The following is a 21,422-nucleotide window of genomic DNA, read 5'->3' on the forward strand; positions in this document are numbered from 1 at the left end:
TTTTTGTACACAAAATTATATTGATATTGGTAGGATTTAAAATTAAAAACAAATTACAATTACATCATCGCTCGCATGTAAATGAACACAAAATATTTATGTAAAAAATTTAAATCGAGAAAAATTATAGATAAAAAGAATAAAAATTCACTACGATGATATTGTTATTATAAAAAATTATATTATCGTAACAATTTCAAAGTATTGGGTACTTGTTCATAAATCTACAACTTATCTATAGATGTATATATATAAAATATTTATATAAATCTATATATTATAATAAAAAAATAAGCCATGAAGAAAATAAAGTTTGTTCGGATTTATGATTGAAAACAAATCATATCGAACCATCAAACATACAAACAAATGCAAGAGATTTACGTAAAAAACCTAAACTATAAAAAATTACAAGCAAAATGAACAATATATCATTATGATGATATTTTTATTACAAAAAGTGACATTATTGTTGTACTTATAAGATATTGAGTACTTATTTATAGATATATCACTCATCTATAGATATATATAAAAAATGATTAAACTATATAAATTTATATCATGATTATAATATGAGCTATGAAAATAAATTTTGGTGAGTTACGAAGATAAATTTTTAATTATAAATGAAATCTCAATTACAATCAAATTTAATATTCTAATCACGGTCGATTTTGAAATCTCAATCATATTTAGATTTGAATTCTAAGTCAATATTATAATTGATATAATTCTTTTTAATTTTTTTAATAAAGTAAGACAGACACTTTTACTCACTAAAACACAAATTAATTTAATTCTATTAGCCAAGCTGATCAAAATTAGTATTTAAACTAAACTTTAACACAACAAGAAGCTTTTCATACCTAGTGCGCTAAACTTAAAAATATTTTTATTAAATCATATATATTTCTATTTTCCTGTACGGGAGTTGAGACACTATTATAAAATCAATTTAAAAATTCAGCACCAAAATTTGCTTTTTGTAAAAGAGTAGAATGGAATTAAATTTAAAATTTGATTTTAATAATTCAATGTTCACCCAGAATAATAGATGTGAAGGGTCAATTTATTCGAAGACCGAGTGAAAGAATAAATTGATTATTATTTTTAAGCTAAATTTTATACATCATTTTTTAAGTTTGTATAAATTTTACTAATTATCATTATATTTTTTAAAAAGCCACTTACCACATTTCTTATTAATAAATTGAGTAAATTATTTATTTTATATTTATATTTAAATCAATTTTTCGCTTGTCGCTTATTCACACACTCCCTTTCTTCTCCAACCATCTATCTATTCTTCTCCCCTTTCCATTTCTTTTGCAAAACCTCCTATTGTCACCATCAAGTGATGTTAGAAACTCATGTCACAATCCATTGGTGATATTCTTTAAAATATAAAAGTAATTAATGTAATTTAATCAAATCTTATGAGTGCGCCGATCAAAATGCAAAAACAATATTTATGTATCAATTTTATTTTTGTATTGTTTTGTATGTATTCAAGTTTATACGGTATTCATTAAATTGGGTAGAAATTATCATATATAATTTAACTTTTTTAAGTTCACCACCATCAGGAAAAAAATGGTTTAATACAATTTCAGTTGGAGCACGCGGAGTGCGCCGATCAAGATGCAAATTAAATTAAAGTTAAATTTGACGCTTGCTTCTCGCATCTCAGGTATCCGTATCCCATTTAGTCAAATAAAAAAGATTTTATGGCTTTGTGCTCCATTCGCTGCATATAGGTGACAAAAGTAAAGCTGTTGCACTGTCGTCTCTCCCCCTCTCTCTCTCTCTCTCCCCTATACTTACAGAGATATATCTATCACTCTCCCACCAAATAGACGAACCCACAAAAATCTTCAGACATCCTTCCGCATATCTCTGTGAAGCTCGGCGATTCCTCTGTATCTCTTCCAGGTGGGCAAGGCAGTTCTTCCATTTTCTTCGAGTTTGCCCTTCTTTTTTCCTTTTCCCTTTCTACTGCTTGGCCCTGTTTGGTTGCGGGGATTTTTCTTTTCTTTATTGCTTATGCTTTTTTACCTCTTTGTGTGTTTCCAAGAGAAATGAGAACGTTGAACGTAGGAGAGAAAACGGTGTGCACGAGTTGTTTTGTTTTTTTAGGACTTAGGTGAGAAAACGGTAATCCTATCTTTGTCTTACCGTTTTCCCCTCATTCTCTCCGGGGCTTGGGGATCCATTTACTGATTTGGTTAACTGAAGAGGAAGTTGTAGGAAGAATGTCATCGAATTTAGTGGGATTGGTTGTTCTTTTAGGGATCTGGCTTTGTTCGCATAAAATTTGGCTTTCTCAGGAATGGCAGTAACCGGGAAGCGTACATTGGTAGCTCACCACAAGGTTATCCGGGGGGTGTTAGGGGTGAACAGGTTCCCGATACTGTCACTGAATCCTCGTAAGGGTATCGTCGGTCCCGCGAACGTCACTTGAGTGTGAAGGTTGGCTTGGTCTTGGCCCTGCTGAGCCTAACCTAATGGGTGGGTGAGAGGCTGGGCATGCTTCTTCTCGGAATCTACACTTATCCCTTTCATGATAAAAAAAAAATAACCAAGACGCCTGCCTTAGAAAAGTTGCTTTAGAGCGTTTGCTGATGGCGTGAAGAAAGCTGTGTGTGTGTGTGTTTTTTTTTAAATTGTTTGCTGTTGTTTGTTTAGTAATATTAAAAAAAGCTTTTCGGCCCTTTTTTCTGATGTGTGGTGTCTAAAAGAATTTCTATTGGATGTGAAACTTATAGCCTGGAAACGATAATTTCTCTACCTGTACCAAATTAAGAAATTTGATAACTGCCCACCTTGGGAGAACATAAAAGTCTGGCAGTTTCTAGTCCTATCCTATGGGCTCATTTTATCTAAGGACGATGAAAGTAGGCAATATCTTTCTTAAGGATTTATTGAAGAAATTTATCTAGGGTGGCGTATTAACTAACCATGTGTCATATTTTGATTGTCATTTCTTGATGTAGATAGCCAGATAAGATTAGTGCATGTTCATTATATAAAAACAATAGACATGACCCAGGAAGAGAACATTTGTGGTTTTGGTTTTATCCAGAACACATTGTTTCCATAAACCTAAGATCTAGCGTATTAGCTGAAACTAGATAATTTCTTTTGCTCTTTGTCTTTCACTAGTAGTTGTTTGGTTTGGACACAAATATTTAGAATTGTAGACTTCTGTTTCAGTTGCAGTTGGTCTCTGATTAAGAGTAACCTGCATATCCATTTTATCTTTGTTGATGCTACAAATCCTGAACAATACACGCTCTCATATATACATGATGAGTTTCCTTTACTTCATACTCGTGTTCAAGGTTTTTCTCTTCAAAATTTCCTTTCTTTACAACAGCAGTGCCATTATGCTATGCAACCATTGCGACAAACATGCTTTCTCTTTCTGCTATGTTCTCGCCAATATTTGTTGTTGTGCTAACTCTTTATCTCCTACCTTAGTTTTAAGTGAAATCAGTAAAATTATATTTCTGTTTTCTTTTCCTTCAGTTCACAAGCATGAGGAATCTTGGGAGGGCGGGAATCCATTACTTGCACAAACTGAATGCTGCAAATGTTCCAAAAGAATTGATAGAAAAGGGTCAAAATCGTGTTATAGAAGCTTCCCTCACTCTTATTCGGGAAAGGGCGAAACTTAAGGTATATCTCATTTCATTTAAAACAATTATACTTTTCTGGCTTGTGTATGTTATCTGGTGCAATACATTGAACATAGCATGTCCTTTGCATTTAAATGATGTCTTTTCTTGGCCTCTTGAAACATACGAAGCCTGCTTGGAAATCTGTATAATTGTGGCTTTCTGAGATAATTATGCTATTGGATATTCATACATGAATTTTAAGTAGATGGTGTATTATTAGGTCTTGTTCAGCCAGTATCTGGCCAATAGTGCAAATTAAAGTGCTTTTTGTATTTGGTCAATGCTGATTCTTATGCTGGCAGAATCATTATTTGACCTGGACTCATTTATTTATTTGTAGTTCTCACCAGAAATTTTTGAAGAGATATTTCTACAGTGGTTTTGGTTCAGGGTCATGGATTCATTTGCTGATCTTCCATCAGTGTTTTTCTTTTTCTGTAGTTGTCCTTAACCAAGATTTTTACATTTTAATTCTCTTGCTAATGGTTTATATAGATGTTTCATTCTTCTCCGGCCCTTGGCTCCCCTCCTATTAGCATTTTGCTATATTGCTAAACAGCTTATTGTTATGCACAAGCATGAAGCATTAAGCTGTTTAGATGGAAACCCTACTCGTTATACTTGTCGTCATGAACGCTCCTCTTTATTGATCTGTATTTGTTTCCTCTCACCAATTTTGTCCATAAATTGCTTGATAGGCAATCAATTTCCTAATAGCTAAAGCTTTTTCTAAGAGAGTGGGTATTTTAACATGGTATTTATTCTCTAGGTCCAGGAAGTCCTGGATTGAGGTTTTATATGTTTGTTCCTCATCATGCCTGTTATTTTACCCTCTCTTTGCTGTATATTTGTACATCCTGTTCTGTTGATTTATTTGCTTCAATATGTGCTATACAGGGCCACATAAGAGGGGGGTGATCTGGTTTCTAGCTTGACATACATTGTTGAGATCATTCCCAGCTTTTGGCGCAATTGGTGATTTTAATAGCTTTATGCTTTGATGCCTTAAACAATTATTTTCTATTCAAAAGTTGTGCCTTATTATATTGTCATGATGCTCTTGTTTAGAGTCTATAGGTTGTTTAAATGTCAGCACCTTTGTGCTTTCTTCAATGATCATGTGGAAGGTCTGTCTTTTACTTTCTATGACAGCTTTTTGTTGTGACTCATCATTTTATCATTATTCTTCAGCATGTCATATTCTGTTGTACAGATAAATTGATAATTCATGTTCATAAAATATGAGATATCCAAACACGTGCTTAATTTTATTACTACATGTAACTTCCCACTTTTTTTTCCCTCATAAAAAATCAGTAGTGGTTAGAGTGCAAGGAAAATTGCAGGTATATGCTTCATAAATACTCAGTTTGCCACCGGTTTAACAACTGTAGTTCTATATTCTACTTTATTTGATGTGAGACGTACAGTTCTTTTTTTTGAAACTAGATTTTCAAGAGAATTTGGCATAAAGGATACTGGCTCCTTTATTTCATCCCCCTTTTTTTTTCCTTTTGTCAGGGAGAGCTAATTCGGGCCATGGGAGGAGCAGTAGCATCAGCTTCTCTTCTTGGAGTTCCTCTAGGACATAATTCATCATTTCTGCAAGGGCCAGCATTTGCTCCACCTCGCATAAGGGAGGCAATCTGGTGTGGCAGCACAAACTCCACCACTGAAGGAGGTGAACATGGTTTCTGTTTTACCTAATGTCAGAACAACTAGTGACTGGACATTTAGTCTATAATAATATTATTCACTTGAAATGTGTGCGTTTGGTTTCACTGGTTAAGTTGCTGATAAAATGGTCCGAAAATGATAAAACATGTGTAATTTTTTTTTGCTATGCTTAACATACATGTTCCCATTTCTGAAGTCTAATCTGTCTAGTTGAGACATTTATCATTTAACTATTATACATGCGTGTGTACTTTTTTGTTCTTTAGGGATGAGAGAGGGGGAAGGATGATAGCTAATTAAGATTCATGGTTTCAACATTTTTACTAAATATATAATTATATGCATTTGCGTATTGTAATCCATGCTCAGATAAAGAAAATCATTACATGCTACTGAAATTTCATCTGTACTTGATTTGGTGCAGAAATTAGATTCCTAGATTTGCGTAACTTACAATATTGTTATTGAAACCTCATCTTTTATGCAATGTTGCGTGGACCTTGGTTTTGGTGTTGAGTGTCTGGGTGTTCCAAGCATTGGATTCTTCAAATTGCTATGCCCAAGGACACCAAGTTGTGTCTGGATATTCATGTTGCTAAGTATTCTTTTTCGATGTTTTATCTGCTCAACTACGATTTAGTGTCTTACATAGAAGAGTGTGTTATAGAGTTTCATAAATTTCTCATATTTCTAAACTAGTGGGCCATTCTTGACTTTCGAGATGTAATGCTTCTGTTATACCTAATGAAAAATGGTGCTTTGGGACCAAAACATGGTTCATATGCTTCTACTCTCTTGATTTCCAAGAAAAAATCATGGGGTATCCGGGACATATTTTACTCATATTTTAGCTTATTAAAAACATGATCTGACTCTATATAAAGCAAATATAGCTGTTTATCTTGGCACTGCATCTCAATCTAATCTCTTCGCGCCAGAATGTTTTATTCTTAATTCCCTGTTATTTTATTTCTTACCCCTGTTTGTGTCTTCCTTGTCTTTTCATGCTCAAATTATTTGCCTCACTATAAAAGATTAAAAATATGAACACGAAATTTCCACTTATCATTTGTAAAAAATTCATTTTCATTTAACTGACCTACCCTATTCCTTATGCCACCCTCTGAGGGCGTGCATTCATGGTACACACCAACAATTTGTCACCCTGAGTCATCCTTTGCTGCTGAGCAGAATCACTAGGTTCTGAAGGCATGACATGATAGATATGAGGCTTGAATATGGTAGTAAGCTCTTGCTCATTTCCAAGGATAAAGATGTTCATCCTATCCCTTGTCTACTTGTGGAACTTCTATAATTCAACATTTCTAAGACCAAGTACTATTGGCTTACTTCCCTTGTGAGATATTCTAAATATTCGCTATCTAATATGTTGATGGGACAATGCAGGGAAGGAGCTAAATGATCCACGGGTCTTAACTGATGTTGGTGATGTTCCTATCCAAGAGATACGAGATTGTGGTGTTGATGATGACAGGTTGATGAATACCATAAGTGAATCTGTCAAGCTTGTTATGGAAGAAGTAAGCCTTCCACAACAATTTGTTATGTTGGGGATGGTGATGAATTTTTCTGTCAAAGAGAACTTAAAAACCATGTGTGTCACACAATATTGGTAGTTAGTAATTGTTGAAATAATGAAAATTCTTTAAACCATTCTGTACATTTTCTTGGATATTATCCGACTTACATTAAAATGCACTGGGCAATTTTATCAATTTTTTTGTATAAGGTTTAGCAATCATATTATAGCAATAAGAAAACATGAAATATGATATGCAAGGACCTAAACATATGTAGTGCATCTCTTTTCCTCCCTTTCTAATAATAAAAATTTAAGATTTTTGTAAGAGACATGTACATATATAATAGTAGAAAAGGTAAGAATATACTTGTATAGCATTCGGCAGGTCAGACTTACTTTGCTTGAGATATTTCGTTAGTCACCCTGACTCTTTTGAATGTAAGCCAGTAGTTACTTTTAAGATGTATGCCATGCATACTAATTTTTGCCATTATTATTTTGCACCTTCTAATTGAGAGTCTTCGTTGATTTGCTTTGTACCATACCGGACATGAACCTGCCAATCCTTGTAGCAGTGTTATCGGTGAATGTGTATAGGAACTCTGATGGCAGAATCCCATCCATAGTAATTTGAGTGAAATGTCTTACCTGGGCTGCTGTTTAGTGATATTAACTTTACTGGTATTGCTTTTGTGAGACAGCATGCAACTGTCTTGGGAGTAGCTGTAACTCATAAATTACATCTGGAGATCTATGCTTATAATTGTTGCTATTTAGAAAGTGAGTGTCCAATCTTCAATTTAGAACTTGGCATGCCATATGTTCTGGCCTTCTAAGGAGTACTTTACTCAAGGTATGTGGTCCAGATGAATGACAATGCTGATAAGGGCTATAACAGGTTTCTGCTTTGGTTCAAGAGTTCAGCTTTTAAAACCCAACTTGTTTTCTGCTTTCAGATGATTCACCAAGGAAAATTACTCTGGACACACAATCTTGTAACTTAGGATTCTCAACCAAAGTGTTTTTCCCATTCCCAAATACTTTCTTGGAGAGATCCTGATATCACTATATTATCTCCTAATACCAAATGTTATCCTGGTGATGTTTTGTTTTCATTGTTTTTCAATTCATATATTTTTTTTTTTTGGTTTGCTACTTTGCAGAAAAGTGTATCATGTGCCATAATGACCATTATATATTTGCTTCTTTCTGCATAACATTTGTTCTTCATTATATTAGTGGAACTTTAAGCCATTCTCTTCAAATGTGCATGCACGTTATGCCAGAATGCCTACACAAGCACTTCTAGGAGCATGTCATGTGTCCCATGTCAATCACTTATCTGAACATGACCTATTTTTAATTTTTTTAGAACTGGAAACTTGGCAAATATAATGTCCTTGGTGTGAATGCATTTCTATAGTGAGAATAATCCATCTTTTAGGCAAACATAAAGCACAGAAGTTCAAAAAGAGAAAAGTTGGAAATGGTAATAAAATAAAAACAAATAGGAATTTGTATCCATTAGTTCCTCCTCTTTTGAAGTTTCATTTTGCAGGAATTCTAGAATCCAAAATTTTCAAGCTGTTTCTGAGTTAAAATTCCTACAGTAGGCATAAGAATCTTTTTTCATGCTTCTTTGCTAATATTAAGATGTGAATTCCTTACTACTTGGACATAATATCATGTGAATCTATTATAATGTCAAAAAAATGAAGAAATAGTTACTATTTCGTTTATACATGAAAAAACTATTTACACTAAAAAGGTAAAATAATACTAGCATATCATTTATTAATCTGTCTTCATTTGCCATGTTTGTGTATGCTTCTGGTTTTAGTATCCTCTTAGCATAATTGTGATAAGTCTCTGATTTGAGACTTAAATGATCTGGTAGTCGTAGGGAATTTAGGTAGAAAAGAGAGAGAATTTGAAAGAAGGAGGGAGTATTAAGAGGGAATTGAGAGACTAGGAGGGAAAGAATTATGTTCTCATTCAATTCATTATTCTCGTCCTCAGGCTTCTAGATTCCTTTTATAGGCTGCCTTGAACTGTAACCGAATGGGTACAAGCGACTATAGCTACAACCGCTACTTATTACATGTGTTAGGCTAATTACAGCCTTGCCTCCCTTAGTTAATTACAATCAGGTCCATGTTCCTCTTTGGGGTCGTGATATTTTCCCCTCCCCTTGAGATCTTTCTTGTCCCCAAGAAAGGACAAGAGGTGAGCTGCTCAAGGGTATTGTTTCAGCAATTCTGGTAGATACTCCCAGGTGGCATTGTCCGGATGCAGGTGGCTCCATTGGACCAACACTTCCGTTAGTGGCAGTGCTTCCTTGTATGTTATCCTCGGGTCCACAATGGCCTGGGGCTCCTTGATCACCTCCTTGTCTTCATTGGCTATAGGTAGGTTGGGGCTGGTATTGGCTGTGGGTTCTATTGCCTTCTTAAGCAAGGATACATGGAACATTGGGTGAGTAGGAGTTCCTTCTGGTAGCTGTAGCCTATAGGCAACCTTGCCTATTTTAGCCAACACAGCATATGGCCCAAAGTACTTGGGGCTGGAAACTGGGGAGGTTGAAAATGAATGTTGGAGGAACCTTTTGACCTTAAGGTACACCTTGTCCCCCACGTTAAACTCCCGATCACTCCTCCTTTTGTTAGCTACCTACTTCATTCGGTTTTGGGTTGTGGTAAGCTCCTTCCTCAACAATTGCACTGTATTCTGATGTTGCTGCAGATAGTCTTCGACTGCGGACACACTTGTGGGTGCATTCAATAGGGCTGGTAGGATAGTGGCCTTGTACCCAAACAGTGCTTCAAAAGGGGGCTTTTTCAGAGCACTGTGATAGCTAGTGTTGTACTGCCACTATGCCATAGACAACCACTAGTTCCTACTTTTTGGTTTGACAAAACACATGCATTATAAGTAGGCCTCTAAGCATTGGTTTACTTTCTCTGTTTGCCCTTTCGTTTGAGGATGGTAAGTGGTAGACATGTGTAAACCCACTCCCATGCTTTTAAACAATTCTTGCCAAAAATTGCTGGTAAAAATCTTGTCCCGATCAGACACTATGGATTTTGGAACCCCATGCACCCTGATTACTGAATCCATAAACTTTTGGGCGACCTCCTGGGTTGTGTAGGGATGGGTCATGCTGATGAAATAGGCAAACTTGGTCAGGCAATCCATGATTACCAAAATTAGATCCCTACCTTCTAATTTTGGTAGTCTTTCAATAAAGTCCATCGATACTCCTTCCCAAGCCTGCTCTGGAATGGCAAGGGTCCTGGAAGAGCTACATGCTCATGTTTGCATATCTGGCAACTAGGGCAGCCAGCACAAAAGACATCACCTCTTTCTTAAGTCCCAGCCAAAAGAAAATTGTCTCACCTTGTAGTAGGTAGCCTTGATTCCAGAATCTCTCCCCCCCACCCCCCCCCCCCCCCCCCCAGAAGGGAATCATGGAGGGACTGTAAGATCCTTTCTTTCAACCTGGGATCATTGCCCACCACTCTTGTTCCTTTGTAGTGTATCAAACCATTGGAGAATGAGTACCCTCGGTTTCCTTTTGGCTCGATGGCCAATTGCCCCTGCAATTCCTTAATCCACTCAGTCTGCCCATAACTTTTTGTTATCTCTTTCACCTAGTCCGGCACTACAGCTGTGATAGCATTGCATTTGACTTCTTCTTCTCTTCTAGAGAGTGCATCTGCTACCTTGTTCTCCTTTCCTTGCCGATAGTGGATTATATAGTCCAATCCTAATAGTTTGGTTACCCCTTTTTTTTGTAATTGGGTGTGCACTCTTTGCTGTAGCAGGTGCCTTAAACTATCATGATCGATCTTGATAATGAAATGGTTGCCCTCCAAATAGTGCTTCCATTTTTCCACCGCCACCAACACTGCTAGACGCTCTTTATCATACACACTTAGTCTCAAGTGTCTAAGGGCTAAGGCCTGGCTAAGGTATGCTAGGGGTCTTCCTTCTTGCACAAGCATTGCACCGATGCCCGTTTCACACTACAAAAGCCTTTGAAAAATCCGGGAGGGCGAGGACTGGAATTCTTGTCATGGCTTCCTTGAGGGCGGTAAAGGCAATCTCTGCTTTTGAATCCCATTGAAATCTGTCTTTCTTCAACAACCTGGTTAAAGGCTTGCTAATAATGCCATATTTGGGAACAAATCTCATGTAATACCCGGTTAATCCTAGAAAACCCCTTAACTCTCTCACTGTTATTGGTCTTGGCCATTCAGCCATAGCTGAAATTTTCTTGGCTGAAATTTTCTTGGGATCTGTGCTGACCACCTTCCCCGATATCACGTGCCCCAAATATTCTACCTCCTTTTTAGCAAATATACACTTGGACATTTTGATGTACAATTGATTGAGTTTAAGGATTTCTAAAGCTATCCTTAGGTGAGATAGGTGTGCTGTTAGGTTCGGGCTATAGATAAGTATGTCGTCAAAAAAGACTAGGATGAACTTCCTTAGGTAGGGTGCAAATAGTTGGTTCATCAAGGCTTGGAAAGTGGCAAGGACATTAGTAAGCCCAAAGGGCATGACAAGGAACTCATATAGGCCTTGGTGGGTACAGAAGGCGGTTTTGGGGATGTCAATAGGGTGCATTCTGATCTGATGGTACCCTGACTTTAAATCTAGCTTAGAGAAGATGGTTGCCCCATGTAGCTCATCCATTAGATCCTCTATGATAGGAATTGAAAATTTATTTTTGATGGCGAGAGTGTTTAACTGGCGGTAGTCTATGCAAAACCTCTAGGTACCATCTTTTTCTTATCCAAAAGGACTGGTGAGGCGAACGGGCTTTGGCTGGGCTGTATAAGGGAAGATGCTAGCATTTGTTTGACTTGTCTTTCAATTTTAGTCTTTTGCGTGGGAGGGTATCGGTAGGGCCGGATATTTACTGGTTCAGAGTTGGGTTGAGAGAAATGGTGTGGTATAAGGCTCGGGTAGGAGGTAGTGAGTTAGGTTCAGCAAATAAATCCTTAAATTCAATCAAGAGTGAATTGAGTGTGTCCAAATTGATTACCTCTTCGCATGGCAACTCTGATTTTGTATCTTCCTTTCCTGCATTCCCTCCTCCTATGCATCCTTTTTCTTCCACCTCCACTGCTTAAATGGAGAACAATTGGGAGGCTTGAACCTTCCCTCTCTCCAGCATCTTTTGTAACTTCCTTCCGGAGATCAATTTGCATTCCCCTGTCTCTAGGCTTCCCACCAATGTTAATTTCCTCCCTGCAACGTCAACTGTAACTTCCAGTTTATTAAAATCAAAAGTCAGAGGACTCACTGTCCTCCTCCAATCAACCCCCACTAGGATGTCACATCCACCTAACTCCAAGACCCTGAGATCCATCATAAACTTTTGCCCTTGCATGAGCCACTTGAAATCAGTACACTTATAATGGCTGTACATGCGATTTTCGTTTGCCACAGTAACTGACAATGGTGTTGTGGTCATCAACTTACGCTTCAGATCAGTGGTAGTAGCTTCATTCAGGAAGCTATGAGTGCTGCCGCTGTCTATTAATACCATCAACCTTCTTTTCCCTTACTGCCCCTTGACTTTGATTATTTTTCTCGCGGGTCCTCCCCTTAAGGCATGGAAGGAGATCTATCCTCCTTCATCTTCCTCCTCTGTTCCCTCAATTGGTTCAGTGTCTTCCTCCACTACTTCCTCTTCCTTCTCTTCTTCCATCCCTTCCATCTTCAACAGTTACCTCTTGCATTGATGACCCTGGGTGTACTGATCACCACATTTATAGCAGAGCCCTAGTTGTGTCCTCTGCTCCATGGTAGTTCCCTTAGTCCCATTAGTATTGGACTTAGGAGGCCCAAATATAGCTCCGTTTCCCGCACCCTTTGGGTTCGCCCCTGCCATCTGTAGAGGATTGTGATTGGACCTAGGCCATCGCTTGTTCTTTCCAAAGATGGCTTCTAGTGTTAACTCTTGTAGTTGGACTTTCTCCGCGGCTTGCCTTACTGAGGTGGGCATCATCATTTTAACCATTGATCTAAGCTCTCCCTTCAAGCCACTCACAAAATTGGACATGAAGTACTGCCCAGTCAAGTGTGGTTGAGTAGTGCTCTCAGTTCTTCGAACTTGTCTAAATACTCAATCACTGTCCCACTTGCTTTAGCATTTTAAACTCCTCAATCACGTCGAACATATTTTTTTCTCCAAATCTGACACACAATTCCTCAACAAACTCATTTCATCTGGCCTCCACCTCCCTTGCCTCGGTCCACCCCTAATACTAGGAATTGGCAATATCATTGAGATACGCTGCTACCATGGTCACTCTCTGCACCTCAGGTACATTGTACAATTGGAAAAATCTCTCGCACCAACGTATCCACCACCTTGGCTTAGACCCATCAAATATAGGAATCTCTAGGCGAGGCATAGGAGTATGGATATTAACATGAGAATTCAGGCCTCTTACCGGCACTCTTGTATTAGCTTCCGATGGCTCACTTGGCTCCCCCACTCCTTCAGGCTGGGGCAGTATTCCATGGCCAGAGTGATTCGGATCCGCCGTCGATTGAGGCGGGAGGGGAAGGGCAGAGAACATGTTGAATATGCTATGAATCCTCTGCTTGTACTGATCAATGGTTTCCCGATGTCTCTTCAGCTCTTGTTGCATTGCCTTCCTTGCTGCAACCTGATCCTCCCTTCCTTGAGTGATCGCCTCATGAGTTTTGGTCATCCCGAACTCTAACGCCTCCATACACGTCTCCAATTGCTTCATGTGAGTTCCTTCCGCCATTGTTTCTGCTTGATTGGATCTCTGCCTTCCACGCCGAGGACGACTTGCTCTAATACCAAATGATAAGTCTTTGATCTGAGACTTATATGATCCGGTAGCCGTAGGGGATTTAGGTAGGAAAGAGAAAGAGAATTTGAGAGGAGGGAGTATTAAGAGAGAATTGAGAGAATAGGAGGGAAAGAATTATGTTCTCATTCAATTCATAATTCCCATCCTCAAGCGCTTGGATTCCTTTTATAGGCTGCCTTGAACTGTAACCGAATGGGTGCAGCCGACTATAGCTACAACCGCCAGGTACAACTGCTACTTATTACATGTGTTAGGCTAATTACAGCCTTGCCCCCCTTAGTTAATTACAATCAGGTCCCTGTTCCTCTTTGGGGTCGTGACAAATTGTTATCTTTGTTAGTTTGGTCTTCTTTGTGTAATTCAGTTCGAAAGTCTGAATAGTGGTGGCTAGAGAGACAGCCATAAGATGGAGTTAAACTATGCAAATGGGACCTGTCATTTGAGTTTGCATTGGCACCGCAGCAATGTTTTGAAAACCGGACAAGGAAAACTGTCAAGGTCAATGGTCCAATCAGGATCGAAGCAAGTATTTTCTTTTAAATTTTAATTATAAATTAAAATTATAAAATAAATAATATTAATTATAACATACATTTAAAAAATAAATAATTACCAAAAACAAAAAGAAAAGATAGCTCAGTTAAACTAGCCAGCTGATTCAACCTGTTTGAATTGCTAGTTTTTTGCAGCCACCTTGATGTCATGACCCGAAGGATATAATAGTAATTATGCACTATATGTATTTTTTCTTAGTTATACTTTGCTGCTGTAGTTGTTTGTACCTTTCAGTTGTATTGTAACTGAAAGGATAGAGCAGTCTATAAATAGGCTAGATTAGTTAGAGAATAGCATTGATGATTGATAATCAGAATTCCAGTCTTCTTTCTACAATTCTCTCTCGATCTCTTCTCTTATTTCTCCCTGTTCTCTCTGATTTCTCTGATTTCCCTCTCAGTTCTTCTGATTTCTCCTTCCATTTCTGTTCTCTCTCCCTAGGTTTCTTCCAAATTCCTCTTAAAACCCTAGGTTAAACCTAGGCGCATCACACTTGACTGGTCCAACAACCGATGGCTAGTTAACCTGGTCCAACCAGCTTGTCCGGTCTGGTTTTCATGACACTGTTGCAAGCATGGTACTTTGTCATGTAAATCCATTCTCAGGCAGTTGATTGTTTCCTATGAGTGAGATATCAAGTCACTGTTCCTGTTTCCTGTCCCCATTCTGAATTCCAATGCATGTATAAGATTGGAAATATGAACTTCTACTGATTTAATACTTTAGGAAGAAGTTAAGGAGGCACTGGATTTTGTGAGCCTGAAAGATTTGAGGATGCATTTCCAGATGTTTTCCTTATGGGTGTGATTTGTACCAAATTGTGCCTGCTCAACTTTGTGAATTTCTTTGACTAGCGAATTTATTAGGGCTAGTACATTGAACAGGTGGGAGGATTATTTCTGCTTGAAGGAAATCAGTGTGAGAAGACCAAAAGGAGAAATGCTAATTAACATATTGTCAAAACTCCTTGTCTCTCAAAGATACTAGAAATTGCAATCAGTGTCAGAAGATTGGCATCTTTTGATGGCAATCCTGTCAATTTTAATTTTGTGATTACTGTACAAGTTCTTTTTGTTTCATAATACAAGGATTAAGGATAAAGGATCTTATTGATAGTCTTCAAAACATAAAAGTTATTTTGCAAGATTTTTGTGCTTTTAACAGGTGTTGCTTGTTCTGCAATTTTGTTTATTTATCTTGACGTTTCCTGTATAGTTTCATCCTTTGGCGTTACCTTACGATGATTTAGATTATGCAACATCTGCTCTTAGAGTTCCATCTAATCTCTAACTACTTTCTCTGTCTAGCTTCTCAAATACTACTATTGGTGTTGCATTTTCAGGAGCCCTTAGCCCCATTAGTTTTGGGGGGTGATCACTCGATATCCTATCCTGTTGTAAGAGCTGTGTCTGAGAAGCTGGGAGGGCCCTTGGATATACTTCACCTTGATGCTCATCCTGATATCTATGATGCTTTTGAAGGAAACAAATATTCCCATGCATCTTCGTTTGCAAGGATTATGGAGGGCGGTTATGTTCGCAGGCTTTTACAGGTAATATTTGTTTCTTATATTCATTCATGCTTATTTTTTTCCTTCTCTCTTTAGCTGAATTTATATAATAACCCATGGTCTGTGTTGGATTTGGACATGACATGCTTTGAGTGCTCTCAAACATGTGTTGGACGTGCGTCCGAGCATGTCTTATTATTAAATCAATTCTTGGATATTTGGACATAATTCGGATAGATTGGGACAAAATTGCCCCTTGTACAGAAACGTATTGCAATTTGGAGGAATAACTTGATATCCAATGATAATGCAAAAAGGAAGTTGATCATTACCCATTAATTGTAATCCTTTCTCCTTTTAGAGTTAAAAGACTGTTGGCTAGTACCTGTTACTCCTCTTTCCTTGAGAGTTTCTTACTTTTTGAATTTTAAAATCCAAGCTTCCTAGTTCTTTATGATGAGGCTTTCTGAGATAGGCAGTTGGACTCTTTTGTTCACATTTGTCCAACGTGTAGTATGATATAGGAAAGATTTCTTGCTATTTGAATATAACAAATTTTGAATACTTTTCAGTAGTGTAGAAAGTGAAGTAATAATAGTTATTTTCTTTTATGCATGTAGAGCACAATTGTTGATAACCATGACTCCTTGTTGTGTGATGACTTGATTCTATTTTTTGTTTGATCCTTCCTTCAAAAGTTCTTAGACTCTCAGCATGTTTGTGTCTGTGGTATCTTCAGTCTTTAGTCATACTTCTTACTTCTACTCTTTTAACATTCTAAGCACTATTGAAACTTGAGATATTTAAAGTTGGCAGTTGATCTTGTATATATCAATCCTCTTGCCATGTGTTGGGACAAGGAGTGTGTTCATCAGTTGCACAACTTTTTTAGCTGTGTGAATTTGGTTGGAAAAACACTTTTTCTGTCCAGGCATCATGTTTGGATGTTGAACTTTTGAAGGCCCTGTGTTTTGTGCTCCTTTAAAGACATCCTAGAGTACCTACTAATTTTTTTTCCCAACTAAATTGTGTTTCTTTTTCTTCTCCACCCCTACTCCCACCCTCTTCTTGGTCTATGACAATTTCAAGTTATACTTTCGTCTTGTACCTGGGGTTAAAAGGATTCTTTTCTTTTTTCCCTGTGGTTTCTAATTTTAAATTTTGACTAGTTGAAACACACATTTGGTTTGACTTGATTGCAATTTGGTTGCACTGAGGTTATTGAGTTGCTTTTATATCTTCACTAACAGATATGAATACTGGTTGTCAGGTTGGCATTAGATCAATAAATAGTGAAGGCCGTGAACAAGGGAAAAGATTTGGCGTAGAGCAATATGAAATGCGAACATTTTCAAGAGATCGACCCTTCTTGGAGAGCCTGGTTTATTCTCTCTCTCTCCCTCTCTGTGTGTGACTGTGTGGGCATGCATACTTGTCTGTCTACTTCTGGTCCTAGTTATTGTGATCAATATCAAAGATGGCAGTAAAAAGAGAAACAAAATTGAAAATACAGTACAAATAACTAATATAATGAAACAGTATTGTGCAACAAAAAATGTTAAGATGTATAACAAATAAATGCGTGAAGATGGACTGTACTTGCTAATATTATGTTCTTTTGACTAATTTGTTAATATTTTTGGTGGATTTTTATGATTAAACAAGTTACTATTTATGTTGTGAATTAGATGATTAAATTGTTATTCACGCAACACAAAAGAATCTGAATTACATGAGTGAGAGGCAGTTTGAGATTCAAGATTTCACAAGTATCTTGTTCACCTTCTAAACCATGTTTCATGGTGCCATTGAGTTTAAGACACCCGGCATACCTTCTCAAATCCAAAACATACTCAAAAAGTATCAGCCGTGTCAGAAAGGATAACTGAAACAATAGTAAACCACTGATTCTGAAATCTGATTGTGCTGAAAGGCGTCTCGTTCATACTGTGCTGCAGAAACTTGGCGAAGGGGTAAAGGGCGTGTATGTTTCAGTGGACTTGGACTCTCTTGATCCCGCGTTTGCTCCCGGAGTATCCCATATCGAACCAGGAGGTCTCTCGTTCCGTGATGCTCTCAACATAATCCACAACCTGAAAGGCAATGTTATTGCTGGAGATGTGGTTGAATTCAACCCTCAAAGAGACACCGTTGACGGAATGACGGCAATGGTTGCTGCTAAGCTGGTGAGGGAACTGACTGCAAAGATTTCCAAGTGAGCAATATGCAATGCTCCGGCAGATGGATGACTGAAACGAAACTTCACTTCACTTCACTCTCTAGGACTAGGAAATGTTAGTTTTCGTTTGCTAGTTGCGCCCCCATAAAATGGTGTTGAAGTGGTTCTGGTTCTTTCTTCTTGCATATGAATTTGAAATTGAAACTTGGCCTTAGCTTTTAGAGAGGAGCTACAATGGCCAGTGGGCATTTGATTTGTTATTGTTGTAGCGTGAAGACTTGCAGTGGCTATATTTTGGAACTTGGCATTGTGAGCAGGAACTAACAACTTCTCAAATTGGCAGAGGGAGTTTTCCTTTTTAGTGTTTAATGGTGTTATTCTGGTCAGGTCTGATTTAAATATTTGGAAATTATATTATATGCTTGCTTACCATTTGCTTTATTAATTAATATCCATAATGTAACATAATGGGTCCCTCCCTATCTATATATATATTATAACAAAATAGCCGTCAAAAATTTTTTCGCCTATTTTCAGTTACTATTTTGATATTTTATTATATTTTTTAATTTTTTTATTTACCCAAAATAGAATTTTTATTGGTCATTAATTAAGTCTAGATTTGTGAAAAATGTGTAGTTCTTGGAACACGTAAATAATTTTTTTTTATGGTTGAATAGTATTTGGAGAATGTGTAAGTATACTGGTATATGAAGAGATAAGATCTAATCTATATTATTAATTTTTAAATATTAACATAAAATTTTAATTGAACTAAATTACAGAAAAATAAAACTTTTTTAAATCAGGAGAAATCTTGAGATATCAGGTAATATCGTTAAATACCGATTGCCAAGTAAATTTTTTATTTTATTTTTATTTTATATATATTTTAATTAATTTAAATTTATTTTTTTATAATTTTAAATGTTATAATTTTATATATAACTTAATTTTTTTTATAATTTACTAGAGGGAATATGTAAAGTCATGTATAAATAATTAATTTAAAGATTTTGATTATTATTATTTATATAATTAATTATTTAAATTATCTTTATTTTATATATAGTTTAATTATTTTAAATTTATTTTTTTATAATTTTAAATGTTATAATTTTATATATAACTTAAATGTTATAATTTTATTTTTTAACTTTATTTTTATTTGTTGTTTTCTTAAAAATGCGACATGTTTTAAATGTGATAATTGATTACTAAGAGAAATATATAAAGTCATGTATATATAATTAATTTTAAAATTTTGATTATTATCATTTATATAATTAATTAATTATTTAATTTATCTTTATTTTATGTAGTTTAATTAATTTAAATTTATTTTCTTATAATTTTAAAATTTTTATAATTTTATATATAACTTAAATATTATAATTTTATTTTTTAACTTTATTTTTTTTATTCCTTTCTTAAAAATTTGATCTGTCTTAAATGTAATAATTTATTGTCAGGAGAAATATGTAAAGTCATATATGGATAATCAATTTTGAAAATTTGATTATTATCATTTATATAATTAATTGATTATTTAAATTATTCTTATTTTATATATAGTTTAATTATTTTAAATTTATTTTTTTTATTTTTAAATATTATAATTTTATATATAGCTTAAATATTATAATTTTATTTTTTAACTTTATTTTTATTTGTTGTTTTCTTAAAAATATGATATATCTTAAATGTGGTAATTGATTGCTAGGAAAAATATGTAAAGTCATGGATATATAATTAATTTTAAAATTTGATTATTATCATTTATATAATTAATTAATTATTTAAATTATCTTTATTTTATGTAGTTTAATTAATTTAAATTTATTTTTTATAATTTTAAATTTCATAATTTTATTTTTCAACTTAATTGATTATTGTCATTTATTTAATTCTCTTTTTTCCGATTGATCTTCTTTGAAGATGTGTTATATGTTGAACTTGGGGAAATTAAATACAAATTAAATTTGTGTTTTGAAAATTATGTTAAGTAAGATTTGGATTGTGTGGTAAAGCGTGGGAAAAAAAGGAAAACTTAATGTTGACATGTGATTTGATAAATTGAGAGAAATAAGAGAATTTGAAGGAAGAAAAAATAATAAAATAAAACAAATATCTCTCTCTCTTCTTCCTTTTCATTCCCGTTCAACACTTCTATTTTCTCTCTTCTCCTTTCTCAATTCTTCTTCTTAAATTCTCTTCTTCTTTACTTTTATTTAGTAAATTTTAACCATATTTTTTATCCAGTTTGGTCTTCTGGTGTAACATAACACCACTTATTCTGTCAAGTGAGTGATATGGATGCAACTAGGAAAAATTAGGCCTTGAGGGTTCGTTTGGTATGCATGTATGAGACAAATACACATGAAAATTAAAAAAAAAAAAAAAAACGTCTACCCTTGAATGCATATTTTAAAATAAAGAGATTGGTTATCGTTTATTCTTTTTTCCTGTTATCATGTAATTTTTATATTTTTTTTTACGCATTGCTTATTGTGTTACATGTTAATTTAGGTTTATTTTTTACATAATTTCGGGATAGAGTTATGTGTTTTTTATTGTTCGTTTACCCTTGAATGTATTTAAGGAAATTTTTCAAAATTTGTAATTCTTTTGTTGTATTTTCATGATTGTAACACGATTATTTTGTTTATTTTTTACTTCTTTATTGTAATTTTCATTTATTGTAACTACTAAATTATACAAGTTTCGCTTTAATGAATTTTTTTTTTTTTTTACGATATCCATGCATCACATGGGTGATCCACTAGTTCAATAATATATTAATAATTTCATAACTTTGTCATTTTTTTTCCTGTTATGCGATAAGAAGCAGAGTGCAAGGCCTTATTCTCTTTTTCTTTCCACCATCGCATCGACATTCTTTTCCATTATCTAAAATCTACGATCATACTAAGTGGTTTTTTATGACGTATTTAGTCGGATTTACAGCTTTTAGTTTTTAATTTCTAAAATTAAATATATCAATTATTCCTTTTGTTTCTTTGAATCAATATGTGCAATTTTTCACATAAATGAAAACAAGAAAATGATAATTTTATAATTTTTTTTATTTTATTTTCATTTTTCTCTCTTGAGATCAGTTGCAATGAAGGGAGAAGATGAAGAATAAAATAAGAATAATATTTAGATTTAAAATAAATTATTATATTATTCACATTAAATAACATAAAATTTATTTAACCCTAACAAATTACATCTCCGGATCAAACAATATAAATATTGTTTGGCACACTTAATAAATTATTGCCTTAGATTTAAAATGTATGTGTGTTGGGAGGGGAGGCGATTCAACTCTTGCAATTGAAAAAATTCATAATATATTATACACATGTATATAAATAATTAGTGAAACTATAATTTAACTCTTATATTT

General features: G+C 35.1%; 1 protein-coding gene across 1 annotated transcript; it reads left to right on the plus strand.

Annotated features, from left to right (window-relative positions):
- The first annotated feature begins 1,778 nt into the window (after nt 1-1,778).
- On the plus strand, nt 1,779-18,379 carry LOC127801978 (arginase 1, mitochondrial). The gene is made up of 7 exons (XM_052337565.1): nt 1,779-1,935; nt 3,532-3,681; nt 5,205-5,364; nt 6,768-6,901; nt 15,664-15,873; nt 17,102-17,212; nt 17,790-18,379. Exons 2-7 carry the CDS (start codon nt 3,541-3,543, stop codon nt 18,048-18,050), a joined length of 1,017 nt encoding a protein of 338 aa, XP_052193525.1. The 5' UTR covers nt 1,779-1,935; nt 3,532-3,540; the 3' UTR covers nt 18,051-18,379.
- The last annotated feature ends 3,043 nt before the right edge of the window (nt 18,380-21,422 follow it).

Source organism: Diospyros lotus, chromosome 5, assembly GCF_014633365.1.
Source record: "Diospyros lotus cultivar Yz01 chromosome 5, ASM1463336v1, whole genome shotgun sequence".
Classification (NCBI taxonomy): Eukaryota; Viridiplantae; Streptophyta; class Magnoliopsida; order Ericales; family Ebenaceae; genus Diospyros; species Diospyros lotus.